Below are 18,425 nucleotides of genomic sequence, written 5' to 3' on the forward strand. Positions count from 1 at the left end.
AATTAAAAAAAGTTAGTGCTAAAAATTCTCTGGGGAGAAACAATAAATAAATATAAATATATATAAATATATATATATATTTGTAGATTTAATTTTTTTTTGTTCTTTGAAAAAAATCTGATTTCCAAAAAATAGTCAAGAAAAAAACTTCTACAGACAATAATTACTTAACATTTCTAAAAAATAAGTTTCTATTTCCTTGAAATAAAAAAATACCAAGAAAAGAAAATTATTTTAAAGGGTTAATTTTATTATTTATTATTCCGAAACTAAAGTGTTTTGACAAAACAGGTGGTTCTTCATTGGGGGGGCGATCCCCACCACATCCCAAAGCCCCTTAAAAATAAAGTTAGGGTTAAAAAAAAGTTGTTTTTTTTTACTAAAATAATGTTGATTTTTTTAGAAGGTCTAAAAAGGTTCTGGGTAGTTTCCAGCTGAAGTTGTATTGTTGACAAGCCCTAAAGGTGCCAATGCAATACCCGATGCCCCCTTTGCACTCCTAAGTTACCAACATGAATTATTCAGCATGCGCAGTTGCATGCTGGGAGCCACTACTGGCGCCCAGGGAGGAAGACGACACCCCACTCTTCATTTCATCCGCACTGAGAGGAGCCCACGGATTCTGTTCAATAATTCACCATGCGAGCCGCCCCCCTCTGATGCACTCCAAATATGACGCACGCACGCCAATATAAAGGATTCCACCTTCATCATGTGAAGGTCACACTGAAGCATCCATCTAAATAGGACTACTGTGAAGCAAGCAAAGTGAAATACGTTTGCCAAACGTTTTCGCCCATTTTTTTTCTTTCGAGGGTAAGTTAAATCAAAAAAGTTCTTCACAATAATAATGTTCTCTGTAGCCCCACTGGTCTAAACACGGCATCCTTATTTAATATTCCATTTGTGGAATATAAATTAAACTGCAAATTGCACCTGTTTTTATCCATCTCAGGAGGCGGCCATTTTGCCACTTGCTGTCAATTGAAAATGACATCACAGTTGCTCAGGGCTCAGTTGACCACCAATCACGGCACACCCGTTTTCTGGGTTTGGTCATGTGACGTTTGCATGTGACATTTAGATTTCTGATTTATTTTTTTAATTCTTTGAAAAACCCAAATTTATGAAAACCATTCGTGTTAAAAAAATTTTTTTAAACTTGCACAATGTAAGAGTTTTTGCACAAAAACCCCCCACTAAAAAAATACTTGCAACTGTTAGAATCTTTTTATTCAGAAAAATCTGCCCCCCTCCCAAAAAAAGAAAGGAAATGTAAAGACTCAGAAAATACAGATTATTTTTCCTCTGATATTGCTAAAACCCAATTTGTAAAAAAAAAATAAAATTTTTTTTTTTTATGCATGTAAAAGTAAAACAATTTTTATTAAATAAAACATTGTTTCTCGCAATAATCTGTCTTTTTCCTCCCAAAATTCTGACCCCTCCAGAAATGTAAAAACTTCAACAAAAAATTCCTCTGATATTGATAAATCTTAATTTAAAAAAAGAAAAAAACACCCGTGTAAAATACTTAACAAAAAATATATATGATAAAATATAAAAAAAATAAATGTTTTGTGTATATATATATATATATATATATATATATATATATATATATATATTTTTTTTTAAAACATTTCAATTTGGTCCACTAAAATAATTATTTTTAGAAAAACGTGTCAATATAATTGACTTTTTTGATTTTGTAAAAAAAAAAACATTTTTCACTACATTGCTTTTTGGAACACAAACCCATGATACGGTTATATGAACAAGTTTCTCCCATGCACATGTACTTATAATAAAATAAATAAATTCAAAAAGGAAAGACAAAATGGAAAGAAAAAAAGGAAAGAAAAAGAAATGTAAATTCAACAGACTTGAGACGAGTACTCTTCACACATTTATTGTAAAAAATACATATAAAAACAATTTCTGAGACATACAAAAGATTGGAGCTTTAGAAACAGTATATCCAACAGACAAAGACCAGCCATTTTTCTTTTTTAACTGCATTACATATTTACAATTCAATAAATAAAACAACGCTTCCGCTATGTGTTTGTTTGTTTTTCTTAACGATTGTCCATATATGCTGTGATGAAAGCTCTGGTGTCTGGCAATGATGGGGGAGTAGATCTGGGGGTCTATTTATACAAAATCCCATCCTTGGTTGAGTTCCCTGTCGCACGCACGCACCCACACACTCACTCACTCACACAGAGCTAGCTTTTATAATTAGCATTGGTAAAAAATTTGAGGTATTGCACCACACGGCTCGAGGGAGAATTCTTTAAGTGGGCTTGGGAGAGTGCCCGCCCACTTTTTGGGGGAAAACACGCACACACACCTCAAGAGTACACACCATAAATTATCACCACAACAAATGTAACATCGAATGAGCCTCTACACACTCACACACAACAATTTGGCATTATTCTTCTTTTAAACATGCACAGGGATGTCCCCTAGTGGCAGGACGAGTTGTAGCACCTCAGTAGGGACTCAAGTATGGAAAGCCGTTTCAGCGTTTCGTCCACAACCTGGATATCCTCATGTACTAGTACGGTATGTCCACACTTGTAAGACAATTCAGCATACTAGTAGAATGACTGCATCTTAATAGTAATATTTTGTATATTATTATTACGAGTATTGACGACTTTGGCATACTGGAAGGACATTGATTAAACCATGGCCTAGTTGACAACTTCATGCTACTACGTTCATGTCTAGCATTTTACTAGTCATACTAGTAGTGCACAGATGTCAATTAGTGCACAATTTTGCCTCACTCGTCACATAATTATCCTACAAGTGAGTGGAAATGACATGCAGTAGCGGGAAAAGGTTACCGTTAAGACAATGTTGTTACACTAGTGTGCAGCATTGCCTCACTAGTGAGGACAAATAGCATACTAGTACATGGAACGCAAAGCTGCTTTAGCATTTATTCATTCAGCGTTTTAGAAGGCCAAAACTGGCACTAGTAGTGAATGGACATTACACCGAATGTTGAGAAGATAATCAGAAAAATAAGATCAATTAGGAAAGCAAATTAACCATTTACTTGTAATTTGGTAATGCGTACTAGTGGCACTAGCAATGAAAAGAAAAAGTATGCTAGTAAAAAGTCATTCAAGTAGTGAACTGAACTATCTTTCTATGGAGGACAAAAAAAAAAAAATACTAGTACATGGACATCAAGAATATCAAATAAATGCTCAAACTGTTTTATGTTAAGCTATTTGAGTATTTATCCAGATTGCATACTAGGCCGGGGTAAAAACAAAAAAATATATTATTAGTCAAACAGTCTTTCTACTAGTGCACTAAAGTGTCTTACTAGTGAGGACAGAAAGTGAAAAATCTGTTGTCGTTTCATGTATTGCGTACTTCTAGTGGAATTTGTTTTTAATAGTGCAGCGAGAGTGGACTAGTACATGGGCACGTAGGCTGTGCAATAAATGTTTTCCATGCAACGTTTATTTGTGTTGTAGGCCAAATGTGGCACTAATAGCAGAGCATACTAGTACCTGGACTTTAATTTTTAAAGGATATTGATTAAATGCTAAAACGGCTTGCCATACCAAAGGGGATGATTGGAAATAACTTCCTGAAGCCATCTTTTTTTTTTTTTCTTCCTGGCGGCCTCTGAAAACCCCAAATAAACCCCGACCAGGCAAAGGCAGCACACACACAAGAAGGCTTGAAAAGAAAAGTCATACATTGAGCTATAACCACGGTCGTTATGATGATATACTTTAAAATACTTGTTGTCATTATAAAAAGGTAGCGCCGTCCCTTTAAGGCCGATACGTCTATGGCCGAAACGGCGAGAAAAAGCCGACTCCAGAGAACGAGAACGCGGGGAACAAAATCATTTCAGGAGGATGTTGCCGGGCTTCAAAAATCAGTACCGTTGCCACGTGTAACAGGATGTAACAAAACCAACAAAGAATTCTGGGTAATTCACATTAAACACTCACTCGGTATCATTTGCGGTCCATCCTCATTGAAGCACTCGAAAGCAACTGAATCAAGAAAGCAAGAAAGAAAAAAATCCTCGAAGGATAAAAAGTGCTCAAATAGGTGCAAACACCAGCGCTTAAATGGAGCACTAACCAACCAACCCCCCCTGAAATGTTAACACTAAACACCGGGTAACGACAAACGCCACCCTCGCGCCCCTAGCCGGTGGGCAACTCAAAAATACACAGGAGACGACCTTTACTCCTCATCACCAAGAGAGAGATTACATCATTGGACGCCGACCCGGCTAGCGAGGGGTTAAATCCAAAAGCAGCCATCGTTTTGTTGTTTTGAAGTTTACAGTTTGTTTGCGAAATGGTCCGGACCTACGTGAGGAACAGGAGGGGGTCCGGAGCTTCTTTATGGGTTGGCGGCGGACATGTTTGATTTTTCATACGGAGAGAGTGTTGGCATGTGGTCTCCTGTGAGGATCAAAGAAATAGAGTGCGGAAATAAGGATGATGGTGAATAGTGCGGCTAAATTGCATCTTTAAAAAATAAAATCATATAAATCTTACATGTTGGCATTACAGAGAATAAAAGATGACATTCAATAAAAAATTTAATAAAATGTAAAAAAAAAAAAAAAAAAAAAAGCAGAGAAAGAAGAAAGTTATTTTAGTATTCTAAAACAGTTAATGCTCTTCCTGACTGATATCTGTGTAGTTTTAAGCAGAAATAAATACATTAAAAAAAATAATTATACACTCATAAATTTCAATTAATTAGCTGAATAATCGGGTATCAGAATTTTACTCATAATCAGTTGGGCCCAAGTGAATAGTTACACCAGGAATTAGGAAAACGTCTTACCTTGACTGATGAGTTGAATTTGTTTCATTACTATGCTTGTACCTCAATTCATTCATACAGGAATTCAAGTGTGCCAATTGAAATGAACTGAAATGCCATTAATCTGTTACCGCCCCTGCAAAACAGTCTTGTTGTTTTTTGTTTTACAGTTTAAATAAAGTACGACGGTGTATTAGGTCCACGTATAAGTATATTTTTTTAGAGGGCGGGGGCAATATTCAGAGAATTTTTTTTGCAAATTTGCCACTTTATAAAGTGGCAGATTTGCGAGAGAAAAAAACTCAGAAACTTACGAGAAATACACGTAGCATATTAGTCAGATGTTTGTGCCAATACTTTTCTTCGGTCGTGTTTTCAGATAGCCAGATAGGAATGGCTTTACCATATCATGTTGAGCATTCGCACTATGAAGCATTGGGTGCTGCCAACGACAGACGCTTTGCTTTGCGAAGGTCCACACCCTGAGGATCAAGCATTTAAATTAATTTGTTGAAATGAATATTTACGTTTCCAGAATTATTATTTACACATTCATAGATTTATTTTGTACAAGTATGTAAGTTGATGTGTCGAATCTGCTGCTCGCATTCACTTGCATTTACCTTAAGTATGCTAGCTTCTGATTGGTTAGTGTTAGTCAGCTGATAGGGGATCAGGAAGTGTTGTCGCTTTAGCTGCTGTGTATGAAAAGTAAAGTTTAATAATATAAAAGTAAAGTTTCAATTAAGAATAATTCCGTCTCCATCCTGCCTTTTTTATTTTATAAACAGTGTACCATTAACCACCAACGAATACTCACAGACGTGTATTTCTTCACTTTATGAACTCGCAAATTTGCCACTTTATAAACTCGCAAATTTACGTTTCTTCCTCGCTAATTTGCCACTTTATAAACTCGCTAATTTGCCACTTTATAAACTCGCAAATTTGCCACTTTATAAACTCGCAAATTTGCCACTTTATAAACTCGCAAATTTGCCACTTTATAAACTCGCAAATTTGCCACTTTATAAACTCGCAAATTTGCCACTTTATAAACTCGCAAATTTACGTTTCTTCCTCGCTAATTTGCCATATTGCCCCCACCCTCAAAAAAAATAAATATATATATTTATACGTGGCCCTAATACGTTGTCGTAGAAAACTAGCACTGTACAGTGACATGGCACATATTTGGGGTTTGGCATTCACAAATTTGGCTATTTGTTAATTCAGTATAATAACAGTATAACTCTGTATAACCATCGGTTGACTTGTTGGTGCAAAGGAACAGTTGGGAGTGAGTTGAGGAGATTCATTTAGACATAAGTAGCCCTTTGTCGCCATCTTATGGCATATAGAGGCAATTAGAAACCCTTTTAGACGACGTCAATTACTAGATTTTTCACTAATTGCCCAACAGAGCAAGCAGAATCAGAATCTGAAGCTCACTCTTAAACGTATATTTGACTCATTGAGCCCTTTTCAGTAGTAAAAAGTTACGATTTTGTCCAGAATTAATTTGATAACTCCCATTATTTTCAGGGATGTGATTTGACCAAAGTGAAATTATCTGAAAATTTAGCCGGGGGTCTGGGGGCCGCTGGCACCCAGCTAGGTCCAGGGCAGTGCCCCGGTGGGGGGACAAGCCGGAGCTCATGGGTTTTCCGTGTTTTTAAGTACTTTCAATGCACTCACATGACGAAGAAATAGACAAAACAACAGCATAAATTTTCAATGTATATTGAACTATCCCATATAAAATGGCAGTTTTAGTCAACTCAAAATCAGTCACATTCAAAAACATTGGACTGCCTTTTCTTTTAAAAACTATCACTGAGAATATCATCATATCTAACTCATGTGATTACTAAGTTAACACATAAATAATGTTGAAGAGTTCAAATTTCATGAACAAATAATTATATCATGACCAAATGAAAAGTAACTCATATTAGAGCATACCACAAATGTCTTTGTTATAGCAGAAGATGTTATCTGTCGGAGTCATGTGCATACACAATGAACTACAAAAAAAAATAAAAAAATAAAAAAAATAATAATTTTAAAAAAAAATAGATTTTTTTTTTGGGGGGGGGGGATAAAAAAAGCGGAATTCCGCGAATTAGCGGAAAAATCACATCCCTATATTTTTCATGTACAATTAATACTAATAAAATTAATACATCACCTGTGCTGAGGAAGTAGGTAATGACCAATCACGGCTCACCTGTTTTCTGGGTTTGGTCAGGAATTTTTTTTTTTGGTCATTACCTACTTCCTCAGCACAGGTGATGTCATCTTCAGTCAACAGCAAGTGGGAACATACGTTTTGAAAGGTATTAATTGTTCATGAAAAGTTATCACATTAATCCTGGACAAAATGTTATCTTCTTACAGCTGAAAATGGCTTTAACTAAAATTTTTGCCTCAGAACACAAAGGAGGGGGTTCCAGAAATTGAGAACTCGATTAGAAACTCAAAAAACTCAAGATTAGCACACTTGTAAGTCAAGGTACCACTGGCGCATCAAAGTAATAATAATAATAATAATAATGCAGCGGATTTATATAGCGCTTTTCTATCTTCACAATGGTTGCATTATTCATGCGCTCATTTTCACACTGTGGTGGCGGTATGCTACTTAAGTAGCCACAGCTGCCCTGGGGCAGGCTGGCGGAAGCGTGGCTGCCAGTGTGCGGCTACGGCCCCTCCGACCACCACCAAACATTCGCACCTTCCATACACCAGTGTGAGTAGCACTGGAGGCAATGTGTGTGAAGTGCCTTGCCCAAAGACACGACGACACATGACTTGGGGAGAGCGGCGATCGAACAGCCGACCTTTTGGTTACTGAACGACCGTTTCTACACGCTGAGCCACGGCCGCCACAAAGTCAAAGAATGAAAATCATTGTGCTTACCTGAGTCATCGTGGGGGCAAGTCATGTGACCTGGGAGTCAGTCTGAGGGATGTTCAGGGCAGCAGGGCTTCACCTTGGCCCACGCGTCGATGCAGCTGCGGCCACACACCAGTTAGGTTAAGGTGACTTTCTCAGACAGCGCTTCTCACATTGCCTTTTACTGGATTCATGTCAATTCATGGTACGCCCTTGAACTACATTCAATTTTTTCATGAAAACGACTCATTTGCAGCACTTGGACTACGTCACACTTGAAACTAAATCGTAGTCAGCTCTTAACAAATATTCATTAGTATCGCAGTCATCTCAGTGAAACATACTCTGACGTAAAGGTCATGATCTTAACACTTCCTTCTTCAACTGAATTGACTTTCACGACAAGTGAGAGCAAAAGGGAGTGAGCGAGTTCCTGATTGAGTGCACGAGTTAATGGATTAGTGAGTGAGTGAAAGAGTGACAGATTGAGTCAGTGTGAATGAACAACTGTGTGAGTGTAGGTGACTGACGCATTTCAAATTTTGAAGAACTGCTAAATTTGTCAGCAACACTTGAAAACTAGGGGTGGGAATCTTTGACTCATAATTCAATTCCGATTCTTGGGTCTGTGATTCGATTCAAAATTGATTTTCGATTCAAAATGATTTGATTGACAATGATTTTTGCTTCAATTTATAGATGTGCAAAGAATCGTCATGATCTACTCCAGTCTGACTCGCTAATGCTAATAAGCATGCTACGCGCAGCACTTTTAGCACTCAAAAGAACGGCTATTCATACAAAACGCTTCATGAATGTACACAGAAAAGCATCTTAACATTACTCACCGGTATATGCTCTTCCTACGCTGCTAAAAAAAACTTTTACTTCATAAAAACTTGATTGTGATTTTTTTCCCCCCTTGTACTCTCTAATGTGGCTACATTTTAACAGTTTATCAGAATGCATAGAACCACATTGCCCCTAAGTGGCCAAATTGGGTACAACATGAACAGCGTTCCCAGTAATAGGCATACACACAAGACATTGTAAAATAATTTCAAAAAAATCAGTTTTGGGACATTTAACTCATTTGCTCTCAAAAACCTATAAAGACGTTATATTTCAAATGTTTTCAAGTGTTCCAAAGACGTATTTATACGTTTTTGTGTTGTTTATGCTGGAGCATACAGAAGGCTTTGACGCAGCCTCTCAACTGCAAAGAACGGTTGGAGAAATTGTAGTTATTACACAAACGGCCAGCAGGTAGCAGATTAACCAGGGCCGTGTAAAAAAAAAAAGCTATTTTACTCACATTTCTAAATAGATTTGTGAATAATGATGAAATGTAGCCACATTTTAATGCTAATTGCTGCAAAACGGAAACAGATAGAAATATACTTTTTTCCTGATGAAAGAAAATACTCTAATCTTTCTTTTGGGAGGTTCCATCTTTTTATAGCAATAGAAGACAATATTCTGTGGGCCTTGCAAAAATCAGTCAAAATCCAGTAAAACAGCCGGGAGTGAAGGAGATTGCTTCAGTGAAAATGGCTGGGAGTGAATGAGATAAAATAGATTCCGAATCGTATTAAATGAAAATCACGATTCTTAGGAGAATCAAATTTTTGGCACACCCCTAATGAAAACTAGCTGCCAAAACTCGCACACCACGCGACAGTTCAGGCGGGTTTCGGCCACATTGCTCCGTGTGCGGTAGATTTTAGCAAGACTGCAAGTCAGACAACGTGAGAGACTGACAGTGAGTGAACGAGTGCGTGACAGATTGAGAGATAGTGAGACCAACTACGTGACAGCATCTGACAACCAAAGAGAAAGAATAAAGGAGAAAGAAAGCAAAGAGAATCCCTGAAATTGAAAGTAAGACTGACAGTGAGATGAGAACGAGAGAGCCATGGCCAGGTTCCAAATGACAGCAGCCTGTTGGGTGTATCTCTACTTCGTCTGGATTTCAGTGAGAGGAGCCCAAAAGGGGCCACACCTCTCGACATATGCTTGGTCAAAGTAGGAACTTGCAAGAATTGTGTGGAACCCAACATCTGCGCGCACACACACGTACTGATGTCAGGCTAATGTGACGTAACCGTGCCTGATGTGCACATGTGCATTGCCTAACCTCATAAACATTTCCTGTGCTCCAATAATGGGAAAGCTAAAACCTCACACAAGTGCAGATAAAAACGAAGCTAACAATTTCATAATCCGTGTAAAAGTGACAGCAAACTTCAAGACAAAATGGAGGCCACACACCTCACTCTCATAAGTGTCTGTATAATCATGTGGTTTCAAAGAAAGGAAATGACAACTAAGGTCACTCATGTCTTTTATATTTTGGCTTTTTAAAGTGATTTTTTTTAAATGTATAACGGAAATGGAACCACATTAGCCTATGTTAACAGTCAAATGGCCTCCATACGCCTCATTGGTAAAAGGCGGTTAGTTCCTCCTAGTCGATCAGTAAACCAAAGTAATGAAATTGAATAGAAGCACCTACTAAATGAAAAAAAAAAATGTACATATGTAGGCAGCAATTTCCCCCCCTCTGTACTCATGTATTATACGGTGCCCCCCTTTGCTGGTATTATGGAAAAAGTTTTGAGTAAAAATTTGTTTTTAAATTCAAAACCGCCGAAAATTTAACAAGTTATTAGGCATGCACAAATCAGTGGTGAGTACAACTGGGAAGCAAATTTGCTGTAAAAAGCGAAATAATTTTCAGATTTGAATCTTTTCATATAGTCACACAGACTGAATGGCAACTCTCAAAATGTCATAGCAACAGACGAAAGGAGACAACCCCACCAAAAGCTAGCTTAGCGGTAGCTAGGACAAAGAGATACATTTTTCCAATAAATGAACGTGAGGCTTTGGACACCAGATCGACTAGATCAATTGCTATATAATTGCAATATGTTTACCATTTTGATCAAACTGTGTTTTGTTTTTCCCGGAATAACGCAAAACGATTCCATCGTCATTTGCTGACGTCAAAATAAATAGAAAATGCGGTCTTTAAGGAGTTCCCAGAGGTAAGAATGCCAAGAGTATGCAAAAAGGTAGCCAGAGCAAAGGATGGCTATTTTGAAGAATCTATAATATAAAACATGTTTTCAGTTATTTCACCTTTTTTTTTGTTAAGTACATAACATATCATAAGTTCATACATAGTTTTGATGCCTTCAGTGAGAATCTACAAAGTCATTCATGAGAATAAAACAAATGCATAGATTAAGGAAGTGTGTTCAATTTGTTTTGCCTGTACTGTGTGTGCATATATATATATATATATATATATATATATATATATATATATATATATATCTTTTACAATAATAATAATAATAATATAAATAAATATTGATGATTTTTTTTAAATCAATTTGATTTTAAAAAAAATAATGTAAAACTATAAATATACGCATATTAAAAAAATTATATATATATATTTTTTTACTTTCAGACTACTAAATTTCCAGCAATTTCAATGTGAGATTTATAAAAACAAAAACGGAATTAAATTGAATAACTTTTTTGATTGACAGTGTCATTGAAAAACGCAAGCCTTACATTTGCATCGGATCTCATTACAATTTACCTTGTGAAGAGTCCAGTGGGTGTTTTATTTTGCAGCAGGGCGACCTTGACTTACTTTAATAGAGCAGCATGTATCCAATTACCTCGACTGTCATCTAAAGCGTCTGACGTGTGCGTATGCGACATTGATTATAGTTGTGAGTCAAACGTGGCTTTACCTCTTGTGGTAGACGCAGAGGCACGCCAGCCTGGCGATGGTCTCGCCCTGCACCAGATCCTCCAGACAGATGGAGCACTCGCCGCTGTCTTTGCTCAGCACATCCGCTGGAAAAACACACTCGTCACCAACGATTCTGATTGGCCAGAGGATTTAAAGAGCACGTGCCGACTTACTGTTGTAGGGAAGCGGAGGAGACGTGAGGCAGCTCAACAGGTGATCTTCGATGCGACCGCCTGGGAACGGCTTAGTGCAGAAAGGACAGCGGATATCTGCACGCACACACACAGACACACTTTTGTGAGTACAAAGAGTTGACAATACTTACACAAGGACTATAAAAAAAAATAAAGACGTTCCATGTCAGTGCTTTTTATGAACAGGCAATGTGACTGAATGGAGGGGGTGACGTTGACCAGGTAATTTACTGCCTTTGGATGTAGCATCGCAGCCATAATAGAGGTGTACGGCAAGAAAGGGGGTGTGCAGTTTAACGCCACACACACACATCTACTGCCCTGCTGAAATCGCAACTGTTGCTGTCAAACAACCATTTTATACTTAAACCAAAAACTAAGAACATCTACGGAAATCCGATTGCATCTGACTGATGATATCTAAGACATTTGTGTATACTTAAAAAAAGAACTAGAAATAAAAAAATGTTTTTTTTTGAAATATCTGATTACGGGATGCAGTGCTATTGCGTGAAAAGCCCACAGTTTTTGTGTGTAAAAGGCAAAGCTGTATAACAGCCCATCTTCTCGTTATAGGGCCTGGATACACTAATCCGGCGTCGGCCAAATGTGACCGACGCCTACCCCCTGTGGCGTTGGCACGTCGCATAGAAAAATGCCGTAAATACACACCGCACCGACTATTACGCACCTTGAGCGCATGCGCGAGAACTAATTCTCCTGCGTACCATCGGCGGCGGTAGTCATTATTCCTAAAGGCAACCCGGCAACCTCTTTACGGGGGCGGGATATAAAAACGTAAACAACTCATACCGTTGTTGACAGCGGCGCCGGGGTAAACGCAGCGGCCACCCGGTGAAGCGAAAACGGGCGCTGGAACAAGCTTCATTCCCGAACGCATGGATGGTACTCTGCAGTGGCGTATCCTGGACCTTGTCGACTCATGGCTGCTACCAACCGTCGGTTCACCCGAAAAGCTTTGGCCGTGCCGCACTCCGCGTTTTGGACGCCAGCTTCTTAAGGAGCTTCCTCGAGACCGCCGGATGGAAGTGCCATGCACCCCTGCTTCTCCCACAAGGATCGCGCTGTTAAATGCGCAGTCATTGACAAACAAAACATTTATTTTGAGGGAGTTTTTCCTTTCCAACAACTTGGATTTCTGCCTGACAAAGACCTGGACTGTCGCTGGGGAGTCCACCGTTATGATTGAATTACTACCGCCTGGCTGTGCTTACTTGGACGCTCCGAGGACGTCGGGCCGAGGTGGAGGAACGGTGACTATTTAAAAAACAAATTTAAATGTAAACGATGTCTATTTACCACATCGATCACAGCTTTCAAGCCACCTTCTTTGAAGTCGGCCAAACTGTCACTGTGCTGTGTCATTGACCTCCAAAATACAATAAGGACTTTATAAATGACTTTGCCGAAATGACTTCTTGCCGAAATGACTTCTTGCCGAAACCATGCTGAAATATGATCATATCCTCTTTATGGGGGAGTTTAATATTCACGTGTGCTGTCCTGAAAAAACATAAAGTTGAGTTGATTGAGTACTGTTTGTCACTTGTTCTCCTTGCCCCCGTGCGCTGATTCGCTAGCTAACAGCCAATCACAGAGATCAAATGCCCCCGACGCCGATTCAACAGCTGGAAACGCCCACCCCCCGACGTATTCCAACTTGATCTGACTTTACGACATTAATTTTACACTGATCAGACGGCGCATGCCGTCGGCCCAACGACGTCCGATAGGTGTATCTAGGCTTGTAGGGTTGCATTATTGCCCATCCTGTACAGTTTGCCGATAGTATACAGCTCTGTAAAAACAGGCCAAATGTGCTTGTTTCAAGCTGTTAATTGATAATTAGTCACTCTTGTCAAATACCGGTGCTATTTTTATGTAGAAAGCAAAATAGGCGACAGTATTTACCTGGTTTACTAATGTTTTTGCATTTGTATTGTATTGACGTACTCTATGCTGCAGGGATGTGATTTGACCAAAGTGAAATTATCTGAAAATTTAGCCGGGGGTCTAGGGGCCGCTGGCACCCAGCTAGGTCCAGGGCAGTGCCCTGGTGGGGGGACAAGGAGGGCAAAGCCCCCCGGAGCTCAAAGCATGGGTTTTCCGTGTTTTTAAGTACTTTCAATGCACTCACATGACAAAGAAATAGACAAAACAACAGCATAAATTTTCAATGTATATTGAACTATCCCATATAAAATGGCAGTTTTAGTCAACTCAAAATCAGTCACATTCAAAAACATTGGACGGCCTTTGCTTTTAAAAACTATCACTGAGAATATCATCATATCTAACTAATGTGATTACTAAGTTAACACATAAATAATGTTGAAGAGTTCAAATTTCATGAACAAATAATTGTATCATGACCAAATGAAAAGTAACTCATATTAGAGCATACCACAAATGTCTTTGTTATAGCAGAAGATGTTATCTGTCGGAGTCCTGTGCATACACAATGAACTACAAAAAAAAAAAAAAAAAAAAACGTAATTTTTTTTTTGGGGGGGAGATAAAAAAAGCGGAATTTCGCGAATTAGCGGAAAAATCTCATCCCTGTATGCTGGTATATTATCAGTCAGAATTCTGATACCTTGATGACACCATTTGCTTGTGGCTCAGATGCGGAATATTTTCCAGGATCTCTGAGTTGAAGTTGAGATGTTGCTTCTGTGTTTGGTAATCCCAGAAAGGAGGGACACTCTCTTTGCCTGCCCAGTTGCGTCAAATAAATTATTGTTGACAAACCACTGTTCTATATGCTTCATCTAACTGTGTGCTGATACGTCACTGTATGAAAGTCCAAACAGCTATGGAAATATCCCAAGTATCTGTGGGTTCTGGTAGGCACTGGAAGAAAAATCCAGCTCTTCTGTTACAATTTGCTGTCAATTTTTGTTAGAAGACAACGTAAAAGAAGCTTAGTTGGAATGTAAAGGAGTCGAGACGTTGCCTGTGCGCAGGAGAATGCCAGAAAGGCAGGACAGGAGTGTGAGGTTTAACACCCGACACTTACTTCTCCACCCTGTTGTTGCTGCCAGGCAACTATTTTATACATCCCACCAGACACTGACGTCTTCTATCTGATTGCAAGATGTGGTAATACAGTGTGAAGCGCATAGTTGTTTCCGTGGGTTATGTCATGTGTAAAAGGTAAAGACAACGGGGCAGATCGCGACGATTAATTGAATTACAAAACGTAAGGTAGAATTTTTTATTTTTTTCGCGGACTAATGTTACTGCAGCCACACGCACCACTCATGTTAGAATTTGAGATGGTGGCGCCAACTTAAATTCTAAACTATATTTTAGTTTTGTATTTTTTTTTTCATCTGCAAGTTCAGAGTATAAAGAGTTGAGGATCATTTCACGCTTGACAAGATAGAGAAAGAAAGCGTGATAGGTGTCTACGATCGCAGTCGTGATGGAATGCACTCTGACAACGCTTAAGATTATTTATTAGTACTCATTTGTTTAATTTACCATAGCTAACGCTAGCCGTAGCCGTCTGACAAATGGCTGGCTAGCTCGTTGTCACACGAAGAAATTCCCATTTTGCCATCTCCAAGCTTCGTCAGCTACACTTTGCAGTAATTCCATAAAACTTTTGTCTTCTTTTAGTTTAAAGCGGCATCTTTTTCATTTCTGAGAATGACTCCATAAAAAGGAAGGAAGTCGGACATGGTCAGGTCAGTGAGCATTCAGCAACAAATGTCCGTATGTCGAAACATGAAAAGTGACCAAACATCGGTTCTGGGTGTCGCAATTTATAAATGATTAAATATAACTTTGAGGCAGAATTTTTTTTGCGTCACCCTGGGTTCTCCCATTGGCCAAGGTACGGCGAGTGATGCTGGAGGCTAAAGTAAGTTATTATAAACTAAAAGGAAAAACTTTACATAGGTTGAAGTGAATGGTGTAGATAAAGTGCTATAGGAGGTGCACTCCATTTACCATTTTGACCAAATTGAAATTTTCATTTGTCGGACTATGATGTGTTTTTTGGGGGAAAAAGTTAAATGAGTAACTCATTCAAGTTGATTCAGAACTCATTCGTTCGCGATCTGGGTTTTGAGTGCAAGTCTGAGCTTTAGCAATAATCACGCCGAGTCACTCAACATGTAAACTATAGTAAATAATCAGCCAACATCTATACTCAGAAACTGCCGCGTACGCCATTCACCAGGCCAGACCTGCCTTTTAAAGCCATACCGAGTTAGTCACAGATACTACAGTAGAACGTGAGGATGGCAACCCCAAATTGACAAAATAAAATAAATAAGATAATAACCTTTATGCATATTACTCTGTTTAATGCTGCAAAATATTTTGGGGGATTATTGATAATCTATGGGATAGCTATAGAATACTGTATTGTAAAAATATTTGCTATCTGGAGCCCAAGACAGATTATCTGTTACTTCTGTGATGTGGCTATTAGGCAGAATTTTTGAGTGAAAGAGTCGCACAAGAGGATTTTTCGTGGTCTGAGCAAAGTTCTACCATCCATGGACGACGCAGATGGTCCAAAGCATTCCCTCCCGGCATACATTCTCCCACGCCAGCATTTCCTCATTTTTAGACCCCATTTCCCCTCCATATTGGCTGGAGGGCCTGCCCGGAAAAAGCCTGAAAACACATGATGGTGTTTTGTCCCGACTAGGGCCTCTACACAGCTCTGATGAAAGTGAAACTAGGCCTTCTTTAACAAGACATCAACCGCTCTTTCTGTCAATTGGCAGGCCTCTACCATGACAACTGTCATTGCGGCCTTGAGACAAGAAGGGAGGGTGGTCTTGCTTGTCATTCCATCAAGTCTTACGCCAGCAGCTCAGTTTACACAATACAGCCTCAGATGATTTCCCTCATCATAAAAGCACGAGAAATGAGATTATCTGCACAAGAATTCAAGTTCTTCAAATCCGTTTCAGTTCCACACGTTGTTGTAAATTACAGACAACAGTCTTTTATTACTGCTCGACTGACAAACTTAATTGAAACTGCTTGCCTTTACAAATCCAATCATTTTCTCATTCACACTGGGTCAATTATTATTAGTTTTTGGTCACAGTGAGTCTATTTAGTGGAGTTGGTTAAATCTGTTGATTAAAACTAATGAGAACTGTGAACCAAATCAGCTGTGTGTCTCAGTGATTTATTCATATTTACATTCTGTTCATTTTTATTTCACACGGCATGTTCTGAACTTCTGACCCAAGCCAGGCATCCTCCACATAATTGTCAATTAAACTATGAACTACACATCTTTTTTACATTTATGTAGCCTATCTTACATTGATAGATGATTAATTTTTAATGTTTAAGAGAAAATAATATTTTTGCAGAAGCAGATCTCACGCCTGTGTCAAGGCTCCATCTGCCCTCTGTGAGACTTCTGTTCTTTTTGTTTAATATGTACGAGGATTAATTAAATGTTTTACTGTTTTGAGATTTTCCCTAATGACCAACAGGTTCAGGAATGTGGTGGGAACATGGGCATTTCTCAAGACAGTTTTAAGATCCCTCTTGGAGCACTGTTGCCTTAGTGGCTAGTACAATTTCAGTTTTAGTACAATTCCCTTTGATTTAACGCACACAGGTAAATCTAAAATCAATTAAAGCAGTCAAGAAACGTTGCGTGACTTGTGTTTTAAATCATCATTAAAGATGAAAGTAGAGTCGACTGTAGCTAGACTGTCAGTCAAATCTGTAGGACGTTAGTGGCATATTTAGTCAGATTTATTTGAGTTGAACATGACATGAGAATGTTGAATGGTCACGTCTCGACTTACTGCCGTGGCGGTTGTTGACGCGGTACAGGCCGATCCAAGCCTCAGACACCGGCCGCTGGTGGGTGCCCCGAACCCGGGCCGACCTGGCGCCGACGCTGCGGCCCCCGGCGTGTCGATTTCCGGGCAGCCGCTCGGAGAAAGTGCGGTGGGGCGTGCGGCCTGTTTCGTCCCCGGGCTGGTGCTCCACATTGGCGGGCGCCTCCGGGCTTGTGGTGCCGTCGTCCTCAGCTTTTCCCTCGCTGTGGTTGTCGTCCGCCGGGGACGCCTGGCTCATGCTAGCGGGAATGCCGTGGTGGTCGGCCGGGCTGCCATCGGCGCTCGCTCCATGCTGGCCCAGGTCGGAGTCACTGCCCTCCTCGGAGCGGCTCCGGTTGACTTCGGTGTCCTCGAAGCTACCCGAGAAGTCCACCATGAGGCTGGTGGGCCTGGCACAGCGGGACCGCCGGTACGAATCTCGCTTGGCGGTGCCGTCCTTCCCGAGAGTGGACGGCACCGGGTCTTCCTGGAGGCGACTCGCTCTCGTGCCCATTGCTAGCGAGCGGGCGGGCGGGCGGGCTAATGGAGCTTGGCTAGCCGAGCTATCGAACGTTTTTCCAACACGCGAACAACGACCTCGACTCGACCCTTTCAGCCGCGGCGTATTCGTCTGGAAACGACACCCGCCAGCAGCTGCCTGGCAACCGACGTAGTGGAGCGACTTAAACTGGACGCGCGTTTCTTCTCCTGGGTTTAGTTTGTCCTTCTAGTCCACAGTTTCCTTTCTTTTATGACGTACTGGTTCTCGTTGCTGCAGCGGAAATAGAGCGCTCTCGTTTCCTGCTTTGAACTGTGTACAACAGTTACGGTAACGCAGATGTGCTTGGCGACGAGTTGACCATTTTAACCATGACCCCCCCCCCCCCTTAAAGTCA

At 39.8% G+C, this 18,425-nt stretch overlaps 1 protein-coding gene across 1 annotated transcript; it reads right to left on the reverse strand.

The window, feature by feature from the left end:
- Positions 1–1,896: 1,896 nt before the first annotated feature.
- Positions 1,897–18,357, reverse strand: LOC144043643 (uncharacterized). Its single transcript, XM_077557507.1, has 5 exons — positions 17,515–18,357; positions 11,678–11,773; positions 11,503–11,608; positions 7,754–7,848; positions 1,897–4,460 (listed from the first exon to the last, which is right to left on the reverse strand). The coding sequence occupies exons 1-4, from the start codon at positions 18,041–18,043 to the stop codon at positions 7,791–7,793; spliced, it is 789 nt and encodes a 262-aa protein (XP_077413633.1). The 5' UTR covers positions 18,044–18,357; the 3' UTR covers positions 1,897–4,460; positions 7,754–7,790.
- Between the last annotated feature and the right edge of the window lie 68 nt (positions 18,358–18,425).

Source organism: Vanacampus margaritifer, chromosome 2 (assembly GCF_051991255.1).
Source record: "Vanacampus margaritifer isolate UIUO_Vmar chromosome 2, RoL_Vmar_1.0, whole genome shotgun sequence".
Lineage (NCBI taxonomy): Eukaryota > Metazoa > Chordata > Actinopteri > Syngnathiformes > Syngnathidae > Vanacampus > Vanacampus margaritifer.

What these genes read in the sequence shown, in the direction of transcription:
- LOC144043643 (XM_077557507.1), bottom strand. Translation starts at nt 18,043, where the DNA reads ATGGGCACGAGAGCGAGTCGCCTCCAGGAAGACCCGGTGCCGTCCACT. An exon ending in CGTCAACAACCGCCACGGCA is followed by an intron (nt 11,774 to 17,514) that starts GTAAGTCGAGAC and finishes GTGTGCGTGCAG; the next exon opens with ATATCCGCTGTCCTTTCTGC. An exon ending in TCCTCCGCTTCCCTACAACA is followed by an intron (nt 11,609 to 11,677) that starts GTAAGTCGGCAC and finishes GTGTTTTTCCAG; the next exon opens with CGGATGTGCTGAGCAAAGAC.